This window comes from Bos mutus, chromosome 18 (assembly GCF_027580195.1).
Source record: "Bos mutus isolate GX-2022 chromosome 18, NWIPB_WYAK_1.1, whole genome shotgun sequence".
Taxonomy (NCBI): Eukaryota; Metazoa; Chordata; class Mammalia; order Artiodactyla; family Bovidae; genus Bos; species Bos mutus.
This window is the reverse complement of record NC_091634.1, coordinates 53,958,460-53,974,039: the sequence shown is the minus strand read 5'-3', so window position 1 is coordinate 53,974,039 and position 15,580 is coordinate 53,958,460. Positions and strand designations below refer to the sequence as shown.

Genomic DNA, 15,580 nt, shown 5'->3' with positions numbered 1-15,580 from the left:
GTTCTTAGAGACTGCTCCAAAAGAGGTAGTAGGGGAAGGCCAATATATAAGATTTTGGTGAAGGGGGGAGTTCAATACCATTAAGCATTCATTTACAAAAAGGTTTCTGCTAGTCGAGAGGATCTGATGTCACCATGAAGGGATTTATTGCTTTTCTAGATATGAGGAGATGCAAAGGTTGAGGTTATAAAATCTGTTCCTAAAACATCTATCTAAAGACCCATGCCATCAGGGGCACAGAGTGCCTTACTCCACCCTGAACTCCCTCAGCGGGTGTTAAAGGTCAACGGTTGCAACAGTGCAGGGTTCAGTCTCCATTGAGGCAGATGGTGAATGCCCTTGTTCTTCAGTCGTTCGCAGCGATCTTGGCAAGTGCCGATTTGTAGTTGACACCCATCACATCAAGCTGTTTAAAAATGTGTGAAAAACTTTGCACCAGGGTCCTTGGCCTCACAGAGAGTCTTACAAGTCTACAAATTACAGGCAGATCCAACCTTGAGTTCAGTTTGACTTAGTCCATGTGGTGGTTTGGTCACTAAGTCATGTCCAACTCTTGTGACCCCAGGGACTGTAACCCGCCAAGCAACTCTGTCCATGGGGCTTCCCAGGCGAGGATACTGAAGTGGGTTGCCATTTCCTTCTCCAGCAGATCTTCCAACCCAGGAATTGAACCCCATGTCTCCTGTCCTGCAGGCAGATTCTTTACTGACTGAGCCACCAGGGAAGCCCTAGTCGGTAGAAATTGACTATGGGATCATGCCTGGATTTTTTTTTTCCCCCCTTGTTGAACTAGCTGCCTTAAGGGAACCATCTGGCAAATCATTCAGCCAGTCTCAGTTGCTCAGTAATGTGAGAAGAAGCCAAAGATGAGATCTACTTCCTCAAAACTAGCCAGAGCAAGCACAGGACAATGGGGAGAGGGGAGAGCAAGATGGAGTGAACATCTTCGTGCTGAGTTTAATTAGATACTTACATACTTCAAGTCATTCATTTCTAACATCTACAGGATGCACAGACTAATTCCTTTTAGATCAAGAACGCTCTAGCCCAGAATCATCCATCTACAGGATGCAGAGACTAATTCCTTTTGGATCAAGAACACTCTAGCCCAGAATCATCCAGCTGGTAAGCAGTGGAGTCAGGGTTGGTACCCAGGTCTGTTTTTTGACTCCAAATTCTGTGTTCCTCTCACTCTTCCAGACTACCAAACAAGGATACCAGGCAAAAATGGGGGGCAAAATAACCCCCAAAACAAACAGAAAAACCACAGACCCTAACTCCAGTGTGTTTAAGCAATGATGAGGAAGTGTCAGCAGTTTACGGCTGTCGCCTACGTCAGTGCTTCTCAAACGCTGTGTACGGTGATCGCCTAGTTGGTGTTGTTCAGTCGCTCAGTCGTGTCTGGCTCTCTGTGACCCCATGGACTGCAGCACGCCAGGCTCCCCTCTCCTTCACTATTTCCGCGAGTTTGCTCAAACTCATGTCCATTGAGTCGGTGATGCCATCCAACCATCTCATCCTCTGTTGCCCTCTTCTCCTTTTGCTTTTAATTTTTCTCAGCATCAGGGTCTTTCCCAATGAGTCTGCTCTTTGCATCGGGCGGCCCTGTTAAAATGAAGGATTTGACCGAATTGGTCTGAGAGGGCCTAAGAGTCTGTATTTCGTAACTAGTTCCTAAGTGAATGCTACTGGTCCCTGGACAATTTTTTTAAACTTTGGATGCATTAATATCAGCAAGAGGGCTACTTAAAAACAATGACAGGAAGCCAAAACTTAAATGAGGTAATATTTCACACCCACTAGGGTGATGTCATGAAAAATCAGAAAACAACACTTGATCTGCCAGGATATGGAGGAAGTGGAATGCTCCTGAATTGCTGGTGGGAATGTAACATGGTACACCCTCTGTGGAAAACATTTGGCAGTTCCTCAATAAATTAAATTGGAGAAGGAAATGGCAACCCATTCCAGTGTTCTTACCTGGAGAATCCCAGAGACTGGGGAGCCTGGTGGGCTGCCGTCTATGGGGTCGTACAGTCGTGCTTCACACAACTGAAGCAACTTAGCAGCAGCAGCAATAAATGAAACATAGAGTTACAGTATGACTCAGCAATTTTACTCCTAAGTGCATACTTGAGAGAACAGAAAACAGGTGTTCAAACAAAAACTTGTACACAGGTCTTCATAGCATCATTATTTACAACAGCTAGAGATGGAAACAATCCAAATGTCCATCAACTGATGAACTGATGAACGTAACGTGGTCTGTCCACACAGTGGAATATTATTAATCCACAAAAAGGAGCAAAGTGCTGATCCACTGAAGGGTGAACCTTGAGAAGATCGTGCTAAGTGACAGAGGCCAGCCGCAAAAGGCCACATCTTGGGACAGTCCTATTCATGTGGAATGTCCAACACAGGCAGTCCCATAGAGACAGAAAGCAGGTTAGTGGTTCTCAGGGCCTGGAGGGAAAAGGTGTGAGAGGTGACTTCTTAATGGTCATGGGGTGTCCTTTTGGGGCATTGAAAATACAGAACCAAATAGTGCTGTTGGTTGTGCAATATTGTAAACATACTAAAAGCCACTGCATTGTACACCTTAAAAGGGTTAGATGGTGAATTTTACATTTTGTGTGTTTTATCACAGTAAGAAAAAAATCCTGCTCTCACCCCCAGAATTTCTGATTCAGTGGGTCTGGAGTGGGACCCGAGGGCTTGTACTTCTAATAGACTCCCAGCTGCTGCCGCTGCTTCTCAATCACACTTTGAACAAGGTCTTAGATATTTCTTTGTTACTGAACAGTTTGTTAAATCCCCAGGGACTGGGGAGATGCTATTAATCTCAAATTTCTGTTATCCATACCTAAATGAGGTAAGCAAACCTACCTCTCCTGGGTTGGTCTGTGTTCTTTTTTTTTTTTTTTTTCCTTTTGGCTGCACTTCGTAGCATGCAGAACTTCCCCAACGAGGGGATCAAACCCTTGTCCCCTGCAGTGGAAGCATGCGATCTTAACCATGGGACCACCATGGAAGCCCTGGTCTGTGTTCTTGAGTTGGAAAGGTGCAATATAGTAATGAACTTTGTTCCTTTTTTGGGGCAGGGTGATGGAGGTGGGGATTCTTAGATCCCTGACCAGGGATTTAACCCTGGCCCTCAGCAGAGAAGCCCTAACCCCTGGACTGCCAGGGAATTCCCTGGACTTTGTTACTTGAAATGACTCACTTGACTTTGGAGGAAGCAGAAACCAGCTAGGAACCCTCACTGCTTTCTCCCAAGACAAGGTCATGAGAGTACTGTCTTGGGAAGATATTAGAGAATGAGAAAGCTGCTGTGGATATGGGACCCTGGTACCCCTATAAATGTGTCCTGTGCCTGGTCCCAAATCGCAGAGAAGAGTTTCCCAGACACCAACAAGCAATGCTCGGATACCAGCAGGGTGCCTACAATGCAACTCAATTCTGACGCTTTCTACCTGGATAGAGCATCAGGTCCCGCTGGTTGAGGGCTCAGTCCTATAGGACTGTCCCCCCAACCACCCGCCCATCCCCACTTTGGATTCAATTCTAACATCTATCTGCAAGATGCAGAGACTAATTCCTTTTAGATTAAGCACATTGTAGTCCAGGATCATCCAGCTGGTAAGCAATGGAATGAGGGTTGGTACCTAGGTCTTTTACTCTAAATTCTCACTCTTCCAGACTACCAAACAAGGACATATCAGGCAAACACGGGGGCAAACAAACAGTGGATGCTGGTCACAAGCCCAGGTTATCGTCTGTGCTTCTGATCGATGGGCTGTAGAAGAGAAGTACCAACTACTCTGTTGCTGGGATTGATTAATTTGCTAGAGCAGCTCAACTCACTGGATTACTGGTTTATTACAAAGGATATTAAAGGATATAGATCAAGAGCCAGATGAAGAGCTACACAGGGCAAGGCATGGGGAAAGGGTGAGATGTTTCCATGCTCTCTGAAAGCCAATCTCTGTGCGGTCACTGACCTGGAAGCTCTCCCAACGCCCTCCTTTGGGGCTTTCGTGAGGCTTCGTTAGAGCATGTGATTGACTACATCATTAGCCGTTGATGATTGATCTCAATCTCCCCTCTCCCCTCACTGGAGATGGAGGTGGGGGTAAAACTGAAAGTTCCAACCCTCTAATCACAAGGTTGAATCCAGTGGCAACCAGCCCCATCCTTAGGAGAGGGTTTTGTTGGTTGCCTCATTAACGTGACAAAAGTCTCCTTTAACCTTTGCAGCTCCTGTCCCTTAGGGCAGGGGTTCCCAACATCCAGCCCTGAGACTAGTACCTCCTGTCAGATTAGTGGCAGGGTTAGATCAGAAATAAAGTGCATAATAAATGTATGTGCTTGAATCATCCTGAAATCATCCCCACCCCCCACCTCCTGTCTGTGGAAAAATCGTCTTTCGTGATATCAGTCCCTGGTGCCAAAAAGGCCGGGGACCGCTGCCTTAGGAAACTCCCGGGGCTTTAGAAGCCCAGTGCCAGAAACAACGACCATGACCAAATACATATTTATCATAAATCAAAATATCACACCCTACCTATACAGCTTCGGGCTGAAAAGTTGCAGGTATTCTGCCCTGTGTTACAGGACATCCACTTGGAAAGCCGTGTGTTAGCTTTTGGTCAGGAAAAAGATGGTCTGGTAGGTATGGGTCCTTGTGCGTATGAGGAGCCTTTGAGGCCCTGTGCTTCCTCAGAGGACCCTAAGAGCACTTGACTGCTAGAACTGAAAGGTTACTAACCTGTTGCTTGTCCAGCACCAAATGAGTCAGGCAAAGACTAGGACTGAGCCCCACCTTAGGGGATGGTGGGGGGTGGGTCGGGGGAAGGCCTCACAGTTCTGTAAACTGTAGGATTGTAACTTCAAGGTTCCCTCTACACCATGAAGTCCAAGACAAGGAACCCTAGACTGATGACAAATGTGAATGCTGAGTTTGTTCTTGCCAGACAACAGAGTCACTGAGTAGTTCCCCGAGGCAGAAAGACTGGGTAGGGGAGACTGGTAGATTTAGAAGGGGGTGGGATGCTGCATTCATGGTGGCTCCACCAAGGGGAGATAGATGGTTTGCAGTTGTGAAGGATGGAAAGAGTCCCTGGGGCTTCCCTGCTGGCTCAGTGGTAGAGATTCCGCCTGCCGATGCAGGAGATGAGGGTTTGATCCCTGGGTTGGGAAGATCCCCTGAAGGAGGAAGGGGCAACCCACTCCAGTATTCTTGCCTGGGAGATCCCATAGACAGAGGAGCCTGGTGGGCTAAGGTCCATGGGGTTGCAAAACGTTAGACATGACTTAGCAACTAAGCAACCACCGCAGCAGCAAAATAGTCCATAGGTTTGTATGCAGATGGTTAAAACAAGTCCCATTGTTGCCTGGGTGTTCCATTAAGTTGCTTAATAACAGGTCACCCCATATTCTGGGCAGTTTACCAGCGCTGGCTACTTAGAATTGACTTACAGGAACCCCAGCATTCAATTTTAATATCTCCTGAGCAAGTATCCCTCTAAGGGCAAAGTTTTGCTTTTGCATTAGCCTAATCTGTGATGGAGGTGCGTGTGGGATGGAGTGACTGACAAGTACACTGTCACTTTAAATTCGCTTGCAGCCTCAGCAGAAATGTTTCACACTCTGGTGTGCTTAGGGGGCTCATCTTTTATGTTTCAGATTAGCCAGACCTTGATTTGGGGGCCTCCTATTTTTTGTTATTTAGTCGCTAAGTCATGTCTAACTCTTTTGCAACCCCATGGATTGTAGCCTGCCAGGCTCCTCTGTCCGTGGGATTCTCCAGGCAAGAATACTGCAGCGGGTTGCATTTCCTTCTCCAGGAGATCTTCCCAACCCAGGGATCGAACCCACATCTCCTACATTGGCAGGTGGATTCTTTACCAATGAGCCACCAGGGAAATCCAGGGGCGTCCCATGACAAGCTTAAAAAAAAAAAAAAACCTAAATTTTTAGTTTTATTTACCAAGATGTTAAGAGACCCTATGATCTTGGTACATCCAAAGACCTGCATGGCAGCTAGGCAATTCTCTAGCCCTAAAATGTCTTAAAGAGAGTATGCCTTTAAACATTTTTTATTTGGAAATAAGTATAGATTCTCAGGAAGCTGCAAGGAAATGTACAGGGAAGTCCTGTTGGCCCTTCACTCAGTCTTCCCTAAAGATAACATTTTGTGTAATTATAGTGTGACATCAAAACCATCAGTACCATGCACAGAGCTTATTCAGACCTCACCAGTTTTATCTGCATCCATTTATGTGTGTGTGTGTGTAATTCTGTGCAGTTTCATCATATGCATAGCTTTCTAAAACCACCAACACAATCAAAATACAGAATGTTTCAGCAAAAGGATCCCCTGAGCTATCCCTTTCAGGACCACATCCACACCCTCACCCCAACTTCTGGTGACCACGAATCTATTCTCCATCTGTATAATTTTATTTCAAGAATGTAATATAAATGGAATCATACAGAATGCAACCTTCTGAGATATGCTTTCAGTCAACATAATTTAAGGGAAATATATTTTGACCAAGGCACATACAGCACAAGATCCATCAAAACCAAACATATAAACAAGAAACACTTTCTTTCGGCATAGCCTTAGATTTAATTTCAGACTCTTGAAACACAACATACCTTACCCCTGCCCTCCCCCTGCCCCAGCCACGTCTCTGAGACTTAGATCAAAGATAAGACAGCAATGCCAGGTCACTATCCAACTTCTGAGTCACAACTTCTACAACCAAAACATAAACCTCAGTTTTCCCAGGTCCCAGGCTGGATTAACATTTACACGTCCAGAAGGCAGAGACACATGGAAAACACTCAGAGACGTTCTTGAGAAGCGTTTAACAACCAGATCTGACCGCTGGAATCACCCGGGGGAGCTTTTAAACAACCCAGTGCCTGGGCAAGTAACAGGAAGGTCTATTAGGAGCCTGTTCTGTACCACTCACTCAGCTTTCACAACCATCCTGTAACACACGTATTATCCTTACTCTTAATTTATAGATCAGAAGGTGCATCAACATGACCTGGTTTTCCTAACTTTAACTGGCTTTGAACACAGGTGCAGTTGGCTCCAGAAGCCAGCCCTTAACTGCTGCCCTCTGTTAACCTGCCTTCCAGCTGGCCATGCACACCTCATCTCTAAAAACCGTGAAGAAATGACAAGGCTAACTGTCCAAACTGGGTTGAAAGTTTGAACAAGTTGCTTTTGCTTCTTTGCTTTTGCCCTTCTCACGGGTCAAAGGAAGGAACTGGATTTTGAACTCTTAATCACTTCAATAAGAAGCAGCTTAAATACGTGACAAGCAGGAATCAGAGTTTAACATTTGATGCCAGATTCTATATTGAAATTGCATTAGTTAAGCTTCAGGACTCTTTCTTTTAAGTGACAGGGCCAAACCTCAAAGGAACTTAAAGAAGGAAGTGGGAGTTTACGAGCTCACTGACAGTTGCAAACAAGCTTCAGGGTGATCATAACTCTTCCCCCAGCTCCATCTCCGTTTCAGTCCACAACCCTCCACCTCTAGCTTTCTGAACTTGCTTGTCACCACTTTCTTTTGCTTACCTTCTGTGAGGTGGTGACCAAAACGGCCCCGGGAGTTCTGACGTTTCACCATTATCACATGTAGATATCCAGGAATAAATGATAAAGCTATTTCCCTTCCACAATCTATATCAGGACTCTGCTCAGTTGAAGTCACATGCACAGCCCCAGCCCAGTCTCCATGGCCAGGGGATGCAAGATCATGATTGGCCAGTCGACCTCTCTTAATGATGACAGTACCCCTGACTTTGCAGCCTTCCTGCAAAGACAGAGGGGTAAGGGAGAGTGTTTCCCAAAAGGAAGTTATGTGAGCCAGACCAAAGATTTATTTAAAAAAAAAATTTTTTTTTGGCTGCACTGCCTCGCCTGTGAGATCTTAGGTTCCCCACCAGGGGTCAAACCTGAACCCTCTGCATTGGACACGTGGGGTCTTAACAGCTGGATCATCAGGGAAATCCTAGACCAGAGCTTTAATAATCATGTAAGAAGAATAATGCTAATTGATATTAGCTCTTCTAGGTATCTCTTCAATGCCTGTGTTCCCTGCCCCCCAGTTTTACTGGGCTGCAATTTTCTTCCCAGGAGCAAGCATCTTTTCATTTCATGGCTGCAGTCACTGTCCACAGTAATTGGGTTCCCTGTTCTCCAAACTCTCTCTGCAGCATTTATTACTTAGAGTCTTTTTGATGATAGCCATTCTGACGGGTCATACCCTCTTACAGAGATGTTTCACAGTTCCCTGTGGTGTCTGTTACTCCTTGTGGCAACGTGTTAAGCCCAAGTACAAGTACAGTAATGGAGTGAACAGTGCCCATTCTGCCCCTCCTTCCCCCAACATATGTCCACCCAGGACCTCAGAATGTAGGTCGGCCAAACCGGAAGGTCAGAGGTTGGGCAGATGCTCTTTATTACCTGAGCTTAATTGCTGGGAGAGACTGAGCCTTACACTTGGTTTGTCATTGGACCAGCTGTGATGGAACAGCCGTGGAAAGCAGAAGCAAAGGAAGCCAGACAGCAGTGTGACCAGGAACACATGCTCACCTGGATACCGGGGGCCCTTGTCTTCCTTTGTCTGCCTTAGTCATTGCTGATTCCAGCTCCTGGCATGAAGTAGGTGCCATCTAAAAACTTAGTGGATGAACAAATAAAAACCTCAGACCCGATTTTTTTTTTTTCCTCTTGTTGTTCCCTAGGAGGGGTTCCAATGCAGAAGATGGCAGCCTATGGCTCATCCAAGGCAGCTCTGATCATGTTTTCATCAATCCTGCGACAAGAGCTGTCCAAATGGGGAGTTAAAGTCTCTGTCATCCAGCCCGGAGGCTTCAAAACAAGTAGGTGTCTGAGCCCAAGAGCCCCAAAGTGTTCATTCTGGAAGAGATTCTGACAGAGGTTCTGTTCTGACAGAGGTTCTGTTCTGACAGAGGTCAAATCAAACCCGTCAGCGGTGGACAAAAATGGGGTTGGGATGGGCGGGCCTTTCTTAAGCGTGTATGTGTGCTCAGTCGCTTCAGTCGTGTCCGACTCTTTGCGACCCTGGGGACTGCAGCCCGCTAGGCCCCTCTGTCCATGGGATTCCGCAGGCAAGCATACTGGAGTGGGTTGCCATGCCCTCCTCTGAAAATCTTCCTGACCCAGGGATCGAACCCCCATCTCTTACTTCTCCTGCATTGGCAGGTGGGTTCTTTACCACTAGCGCCACCTGGGAAGCCCCTCTTTCAAGCACTGATGACCAAGTGCCCAGCTTTGCAATGTATAGTTGTTCCCCTGCCTCCTCACACCAACGAATTATATTGATGTCATGTATTTTTTCAAACACCACCTCGTCCCCTCTGGAGGATATGGATATGATCTGCCTCCTTCTACCCCGGGAGGAGATGGCTGTCCTTTCTTCTCCACTTGCTGAATTTCTGGACTCTAGGGAGAGGCAAATGACCCCCCATGGCTCAGTCCTTAGTTCTGGGCCATCAAACATTTAATTGCTGATTTAAGCAAAGATATAAAAGAGCATGTCTAATAAAAAACCACACACTGGGAGAGGGAGGCCTAACATGCTAAAGAACAAACCCTAGAGGTTTGAATATTAACTCAAACGCACCAGATGTAAATCAAAAAGAAAAGCAGAACTTTGTCTTGAGGTATGTGGCAGCCAGGAGTCTCGCAGAGCTGTCCAGGAGGAGCCAGGAGATGGTGAAAGGGTTCATCTGGGATGGAAACCTGGGGAAACACACGTGGCCCATCCGGGTTGAGAGGTGGGACCAGAACTCTAGGAATGGAGGGGAGGTGAAGTCTGGGGAGGGGTTTTCAGCTTGGGGACTCTCTGGGTGGGGAGAAGAGTTGAGGGGAGTTGGAGAAGGAGGGTGGGTCGGAGACGATGCCAAATGTGACAGCCTGAGAGACAGAGCGAGGAAAGCTGCCTGACAGCTAATGGAAAAGGGGAGAATGATGAACTGGCAGGGGCATTGAGGGCTTGGTGTCACAGCCCACGTAAACTTCTAACACAGATGTAGGATGCAGTATGGACCAGACAGCAGCCCTGCAATTAAGTGATTGTTTCAAGGACCCAGTGAAATTGTCATTGCTAGCATTTGGGGGCAGCTGCTCTTATCAGGCACTAGCCATTTTCCATACATTCCTTCTTGATGCTGTTGATCTTATTTTTTAAATTGAGAAATATATCGCATATACACAGTTTAGTAGATTGATAGAAACTCACGCACTTAACATCCAGATCAAAAAAACAAAACATTTCCAGCTCCCAGAAGCCCCCATATGGTCCTCTCCGCTTTTGGCTCTCTCCTCCTTGCAACATTTAACCTCCTGTACTTTCTCTAACAATTGTTTATTTGCTGTTCTTGACAGTGTTCCATGCATGCATGCATCCTCAAACAATAGTTTGCCTTTATTAGTTTTTGAGCTTTGAAGGGAATCAACATGTATGTAATCTTTTGTGTCTGTTTTTTTCCTCAAAATATTATGTTTTCACAATTCTTCTGTGCTGTGCATAGCTGTAGTTCATCCATTTTTGTTGCTGTGTCATATTCTGTGAATATGCCACAAATTTTTCTACCATCAATGGGATATTTGGGTTGCTTTAGACTTCCCTGGTGGCTCAGATGGTAAAGAATCTGGCTGTAATGCAGGAGATCTGAGTTCGATCCCTGGGTTGAAAAGATCCCCTGGAGAAGGGAATGTCTGCCCACTCCAGTATTCTGGACTGGACAATTCCATGGACAGAGTAGCCTGGCAGACTACAGTTCATGGGGTTGCAAAGAGTCAGACACGACTTTTTCTTCTTTCTTTCTTTCTTCTTTGGACAATTGTGAACAATTCTGTGGAGCTCCTGGCACATGTACTGTGGTGTATGTGTGTGTGTGTGTGTGTGTGTGTGTGTGTGTGATTTTTCCTATGACACATACCCAGGAATGGGATGACTGGGTCATAGATTTTCATTGTCTTTAACTTTACTGGATAATTGTAAATTGTTCCCTTAATTATCATTCCAATTTTACTCCCATCCTGTCTGTATATGTCTGAATTTACATCACAGCCTTGAGGGGTAGGTTTATTTGACATCATTCACCAGGCGAGGACACCGCTATAGGGTGGGTAGCAGATATTCCAGCATGGACGTCTATGACACCACAGTGGTGGGGATTAAAACTCAGATCTCTTGGTCTAGTGCCTGGTCCTTTTATATCATAAACTAAGCTGCTCTCAATTTAAAGCTGACATTTGGGGACTTCCCTGGTGGCCCAGTGGGCTTTCCTGATAGCTCAGAGTCCACCTGCAATGCAGGAGACTCTGGTTTCATTTCTGGGTCAGGAAGATCCGTTCAAGAAGGGATAGGCTACCCACTCCAGTATTACTGGGCTTCCCTCATGGCTCAGCTTGTAAAGAATCCATCTGCAATGTGGGAGATCTGGGTTCAGTTCCTGGGTTGGGAAAATCCTCTGTAGAGGGAAAGGCTACCAACTCCAGTATTCTGGCCTGGAGAATTCCATGGACTCTATAGTCCATGGAGTCTCAAAGAGTTGGACACGACTGAGCAACTTTCCCTTCACTTCACACTGGCAGTCCAGTGATTGGGACTCCATGCTTCCACTGAGGGGGATGGGGTTCAATCTCTGATCACAAGGAAGATCCCACCGCACATGCCACACAGTGGGGCCAAAAACAATAAGTAAAATGAAAAATAAAGCTGATATTTGCTGGGCTCTCTAAAGGCAAGAGGCCAGATGGTAGAGGGCTGAGGACTTATGTTTGACATTTGAATTGGGAGATGAGAAAAGGAATCTTTAGGGACACAGAATTTCTGAAGACATTCAAGGAGACATCAGATTTTTGGGGTCCCTTGCAATAAAAATAGCTAGAACATTTTGCACTCCAAGCACATTTTAAGATTTTATGTGATCCCCTGGAAAAGGAAATGACAACCCACTCCAGTATTCTTGCCTGGGAGATCCCATGGATGGAAGAGCCTGGTGGGCTACAGTCCACGGGGGTCACAAAGATGTGACATGACTGAGCGACTGAGCATACACGAGGCAGGCATCACAATAGTCCCATTTCATAGGTAGAAAACTGAGGCTCAGAGGAGTTAAGGGATTTCTCAAGCCACAGAGCTGAGATGAGCTAGTGTTTGGATTTGGAACCAGGTCATCTTAACTGTTCTATTGTGCATGGCCTCAAAATGGCAGGGGATGGACAACAGTATGTCAGAAGAGGACGATGAAGTTTGATCAAAGGCTGGTGGCTTTGTCATCAATAAACATAGCTTTGGGGATTGTGGGTAGGGCAGGTGCAAGAGTGATTAGAATGTCCATGAGATGTTCAGTGAGGGAGGAAGTGGAGAGGAAAAGAAACCCCCTAGTCTGTGAGAGCAGACTAGGGAAGAAGCAGCTGGAGGAACCATAGTTCATGCAAACATGTTTTCCAAGTCAAAGAAGCCCCCAGAGTGGTAACTGTCAGGGTAATCATTTCTTTAAGTATGGGTGTCAGGGTGTCATGCCTTCATGAAAAGAAATGAGCGATGGAAACCCCATTTGGGCTTCCTCACTGTTCTGATATCCAGGAGTCACCCAGGCTGGCAAACAAGATTCACCCCCACAGCAATCCCTGTGCAATCACACACTTTGCAGGAGGGAGTGTGGGTCGCTACAACCTTTCTGGAAAGTAATCTGGCAGTAGCTATTAAAATTCAAAATATACCTGTTTTTTGACTGGATCGTCACCCTTTGGGGACAGTAGCCTAAAGAAGTAAAGGGTGAAAAACAAAAGGATATATCGTGCAAGGTTGTTGAAGGCAGCACTGCCTGAAATGGGGAAATCTAGGAACGACTGGCTCGTCCTTTGATTGAGAAGTGGTGACTAAAAACTGCTCGGTGGGAAATTCTGCAGCTCTGGTTTAAACCTCGAGCCATTGACCAGGAGGCAGGTCTGTGATTTATTACTAAGCAAGCAAACCAAAAACAAAACCTGCAAACAAACAAAAAATACATACCATATGTGTTTTCATTTAGTATGATCCTTTCTGTGTTTTGTTTGTGAAAACACAAATGAAATGAAATTAAGCTGAAGTCAAACATACATGTATATGTTTATGAAGTAGGAGGGACTGTAAAATGACACAAAACTGTGAGTGACCTCAGAGGAGAGTAATTTTTTAAAAATATGCATCTCCTTATTATTCATTATTTATACAATAAGCAGACATTGCTACTATATTTTAAAGTAAAATATAGATATTATTGGGCTTTCCTGGTAGCTAAGCTGGTAAAGAACCCGTCTGCAATGCAGAAGACCCAGGTTTGATTCCTGGGTCAGGAAGGGGTAGGTTACCCACCCCAGTATTCTTGGGCTTCCCTGGTGGTTCAGATGGTAAAGAGTCGGCCTGTAATGAGGGAGACATGGGTTCGATCCTGGGTTGGGAAGGATCATGCCCTGGAGGAGGGCATGACAACCCACTCTAGTATTCTTGCCTGGAGAATTCCATGGACAGAGGAGCTTGGTGGGCTATTCCCCATGGGGTCACAAAGAGCTGGACATGACTGAGCTGCTAAGCACAGCACAGCACATAGATATTGTTAAATTTTCTATAATCAGCAAGAATTTACTTCTATATTAAATTATGGTTATATATTTAATCATTATGTGTTAAATTTTAATGTGTTGTTTAAAATGAAAGTTATATTTATTAAATAGATAAAATCATGTTCAAGATTTTTTATTTTTTAACTTTTTTTTATTTTTTGGCTGCAAGGCTTTTGGGACCTTCCCTGACCAAGGATTTAACCTGGGCAATGGCAGTAGAAACCCGGAATTCCAACCACTAGGCTACCAGGGAATTCCCAATGTCATATATTTAACTTTATACGCAGGCATTACTGCTATATTTTTAAAAGTGGACTGAGGGGCCTGGCAGGCCGCAGTCCATAGGGTTGCAAAGAGTCGGACACAACTGAGGTGACTTGGCACATGGACATAGATAATATATACATTATATTTTATATTGTATTTAATAGTCATGAAAAGATATGTACTAGAATGTTTATGGCAACACTATTTGTAAGAGCCTCAAATTGAAAACAACCCCAGGGGCCATCATAGTATAACAGATCAATAATTTACGGCATGTTTACAGAATGGAAAGCTATTGACTACGCAATACATGTACCTGTGCGTGCATGTGTCTAAAGTCAGGCAAAACTCTATTCTGTTTATTGGAACAGTTGCTCCTGGGAAAGGAGCCTTGGCTGGTTTTTCCTTTTCTTGGTCTGGCTGCTGGTTACATGAGCTGTTCAGTTTGTGGAAACCTAGTCTTCTGTGCCCTGTTCTGCATGCCTGTTTAAAAGAATAGAATTGCCATTATAAAGCACATACTTTAGGATTTCCCTTTAAGACTTCACCTTCCAATGCAGGGGCTGTGGGTTCAATCCCTGGTTGGGGAGCTAAGATTCCACATGCCTCTCTGACCAAAAAAAAAAAAAAAAAAACAACCAGAACATCAACAACAGAAACAATACTGTATCAAATTCAGTAGAGACTTTAAAAATGACTCACATCCAAAAATCTTTAAAAAATAAAAAAGCAAAGCACTTACTTTAAAAGGCATTTGGGAATGTCCTTCCTGACAGAAGCCAATTTACAAGAGCCCTTTTCCCAGTTAGGGGTAGGACATGCCTGTTCTGGCCTTCCCAGCATCTGAGCCGCTCTCTTTTTTTTTTTTCTTGTATCTCAGACATCTCAGGCACGAGTCAAATGTGGGAGAAGCTGGAGAGGACTGTCCTGGACAACCTTTCCCCTGAAGTGCAAGAGGACTACGGCCAGGACTATATCCTTAGCGAACGTAGTTTTCTCAACTTAATGAAAACCTCCACTGATCCAGACATCTCCCCAGTGCTCCTGGACGTTCGGCACGCCATCTCTGCTCAGAGCCCCTTTGCATTTTATGCGCCGGGGAAATTGTCTTATCCGTGGCTCTGTTTTGCTTCCGTCAGCCCTACTGGCATATTTGATTATCTTAGCAGAAAAATACATACCTACAGTAAGAAGATGCCCAGAGTGTTAAGCACATCTAACTGGGAGAATGAGGCTATGTAGGCTATGTAGGCAACTCAGTGGGAAATGTTAAGCGTCTTGGAATAAAAAGAAATCTCAAGCTTCTCATTAAAGTTGCGGTTTCCTACCTTGCAGCCCCTGTGAATTCTGTTGGTTGAATAGGGAGACAGGAGGGAAGGGGGCAGGGCACAACTTTTAAAAGCATGATAGTGGCATTGAGCATATGACAAAAAAAAAAACAAAAAACAAAAAACTGGTTAGAACCAACTAGACCCATGTTGCTGGAAGATTCAACTTCCAGTGGATCGAGCCTCATCAGACGCTCATCACAATGTGTTACCTAAATGCCACACTCACAGGTGCCAGGACAGTTCTGAAGCTGACCATAAAAGGCCAGAAAGCGGGCAGTGCTCCAGTTCCTGAAAATCCTTACCCCTTCCCCGG

General features: G+C 45.2%; 1 protein-coding gene across 1 annotated transcript in view; it reads left to right on the top strand.

Moving 5' to 3' along the window:
* HSD17B2 (hydroxysteroid 17-beta dehydrogenase 2) overlaps nt 1-15,178 on the top strand; it is a 92,077-nt gene extending 76,899 nt beyond the window's left edge. Inside the window, exons 4-5 of the mRNA XM_005908662.3 lie at nt 8,773-8,910; nt 14,817-15,178. Coding sequence (XP_005908724.1) covers nt 8,773-8,910; nt 14,817-15,178 — 500 coding nt within the window. The remainder of the gene's footprint in view (nt 1-8,772; nt 8,911-14,816) is intronic.
* Nucleotides 15,179-15,580: the final 402 nt, after the last annotated feature.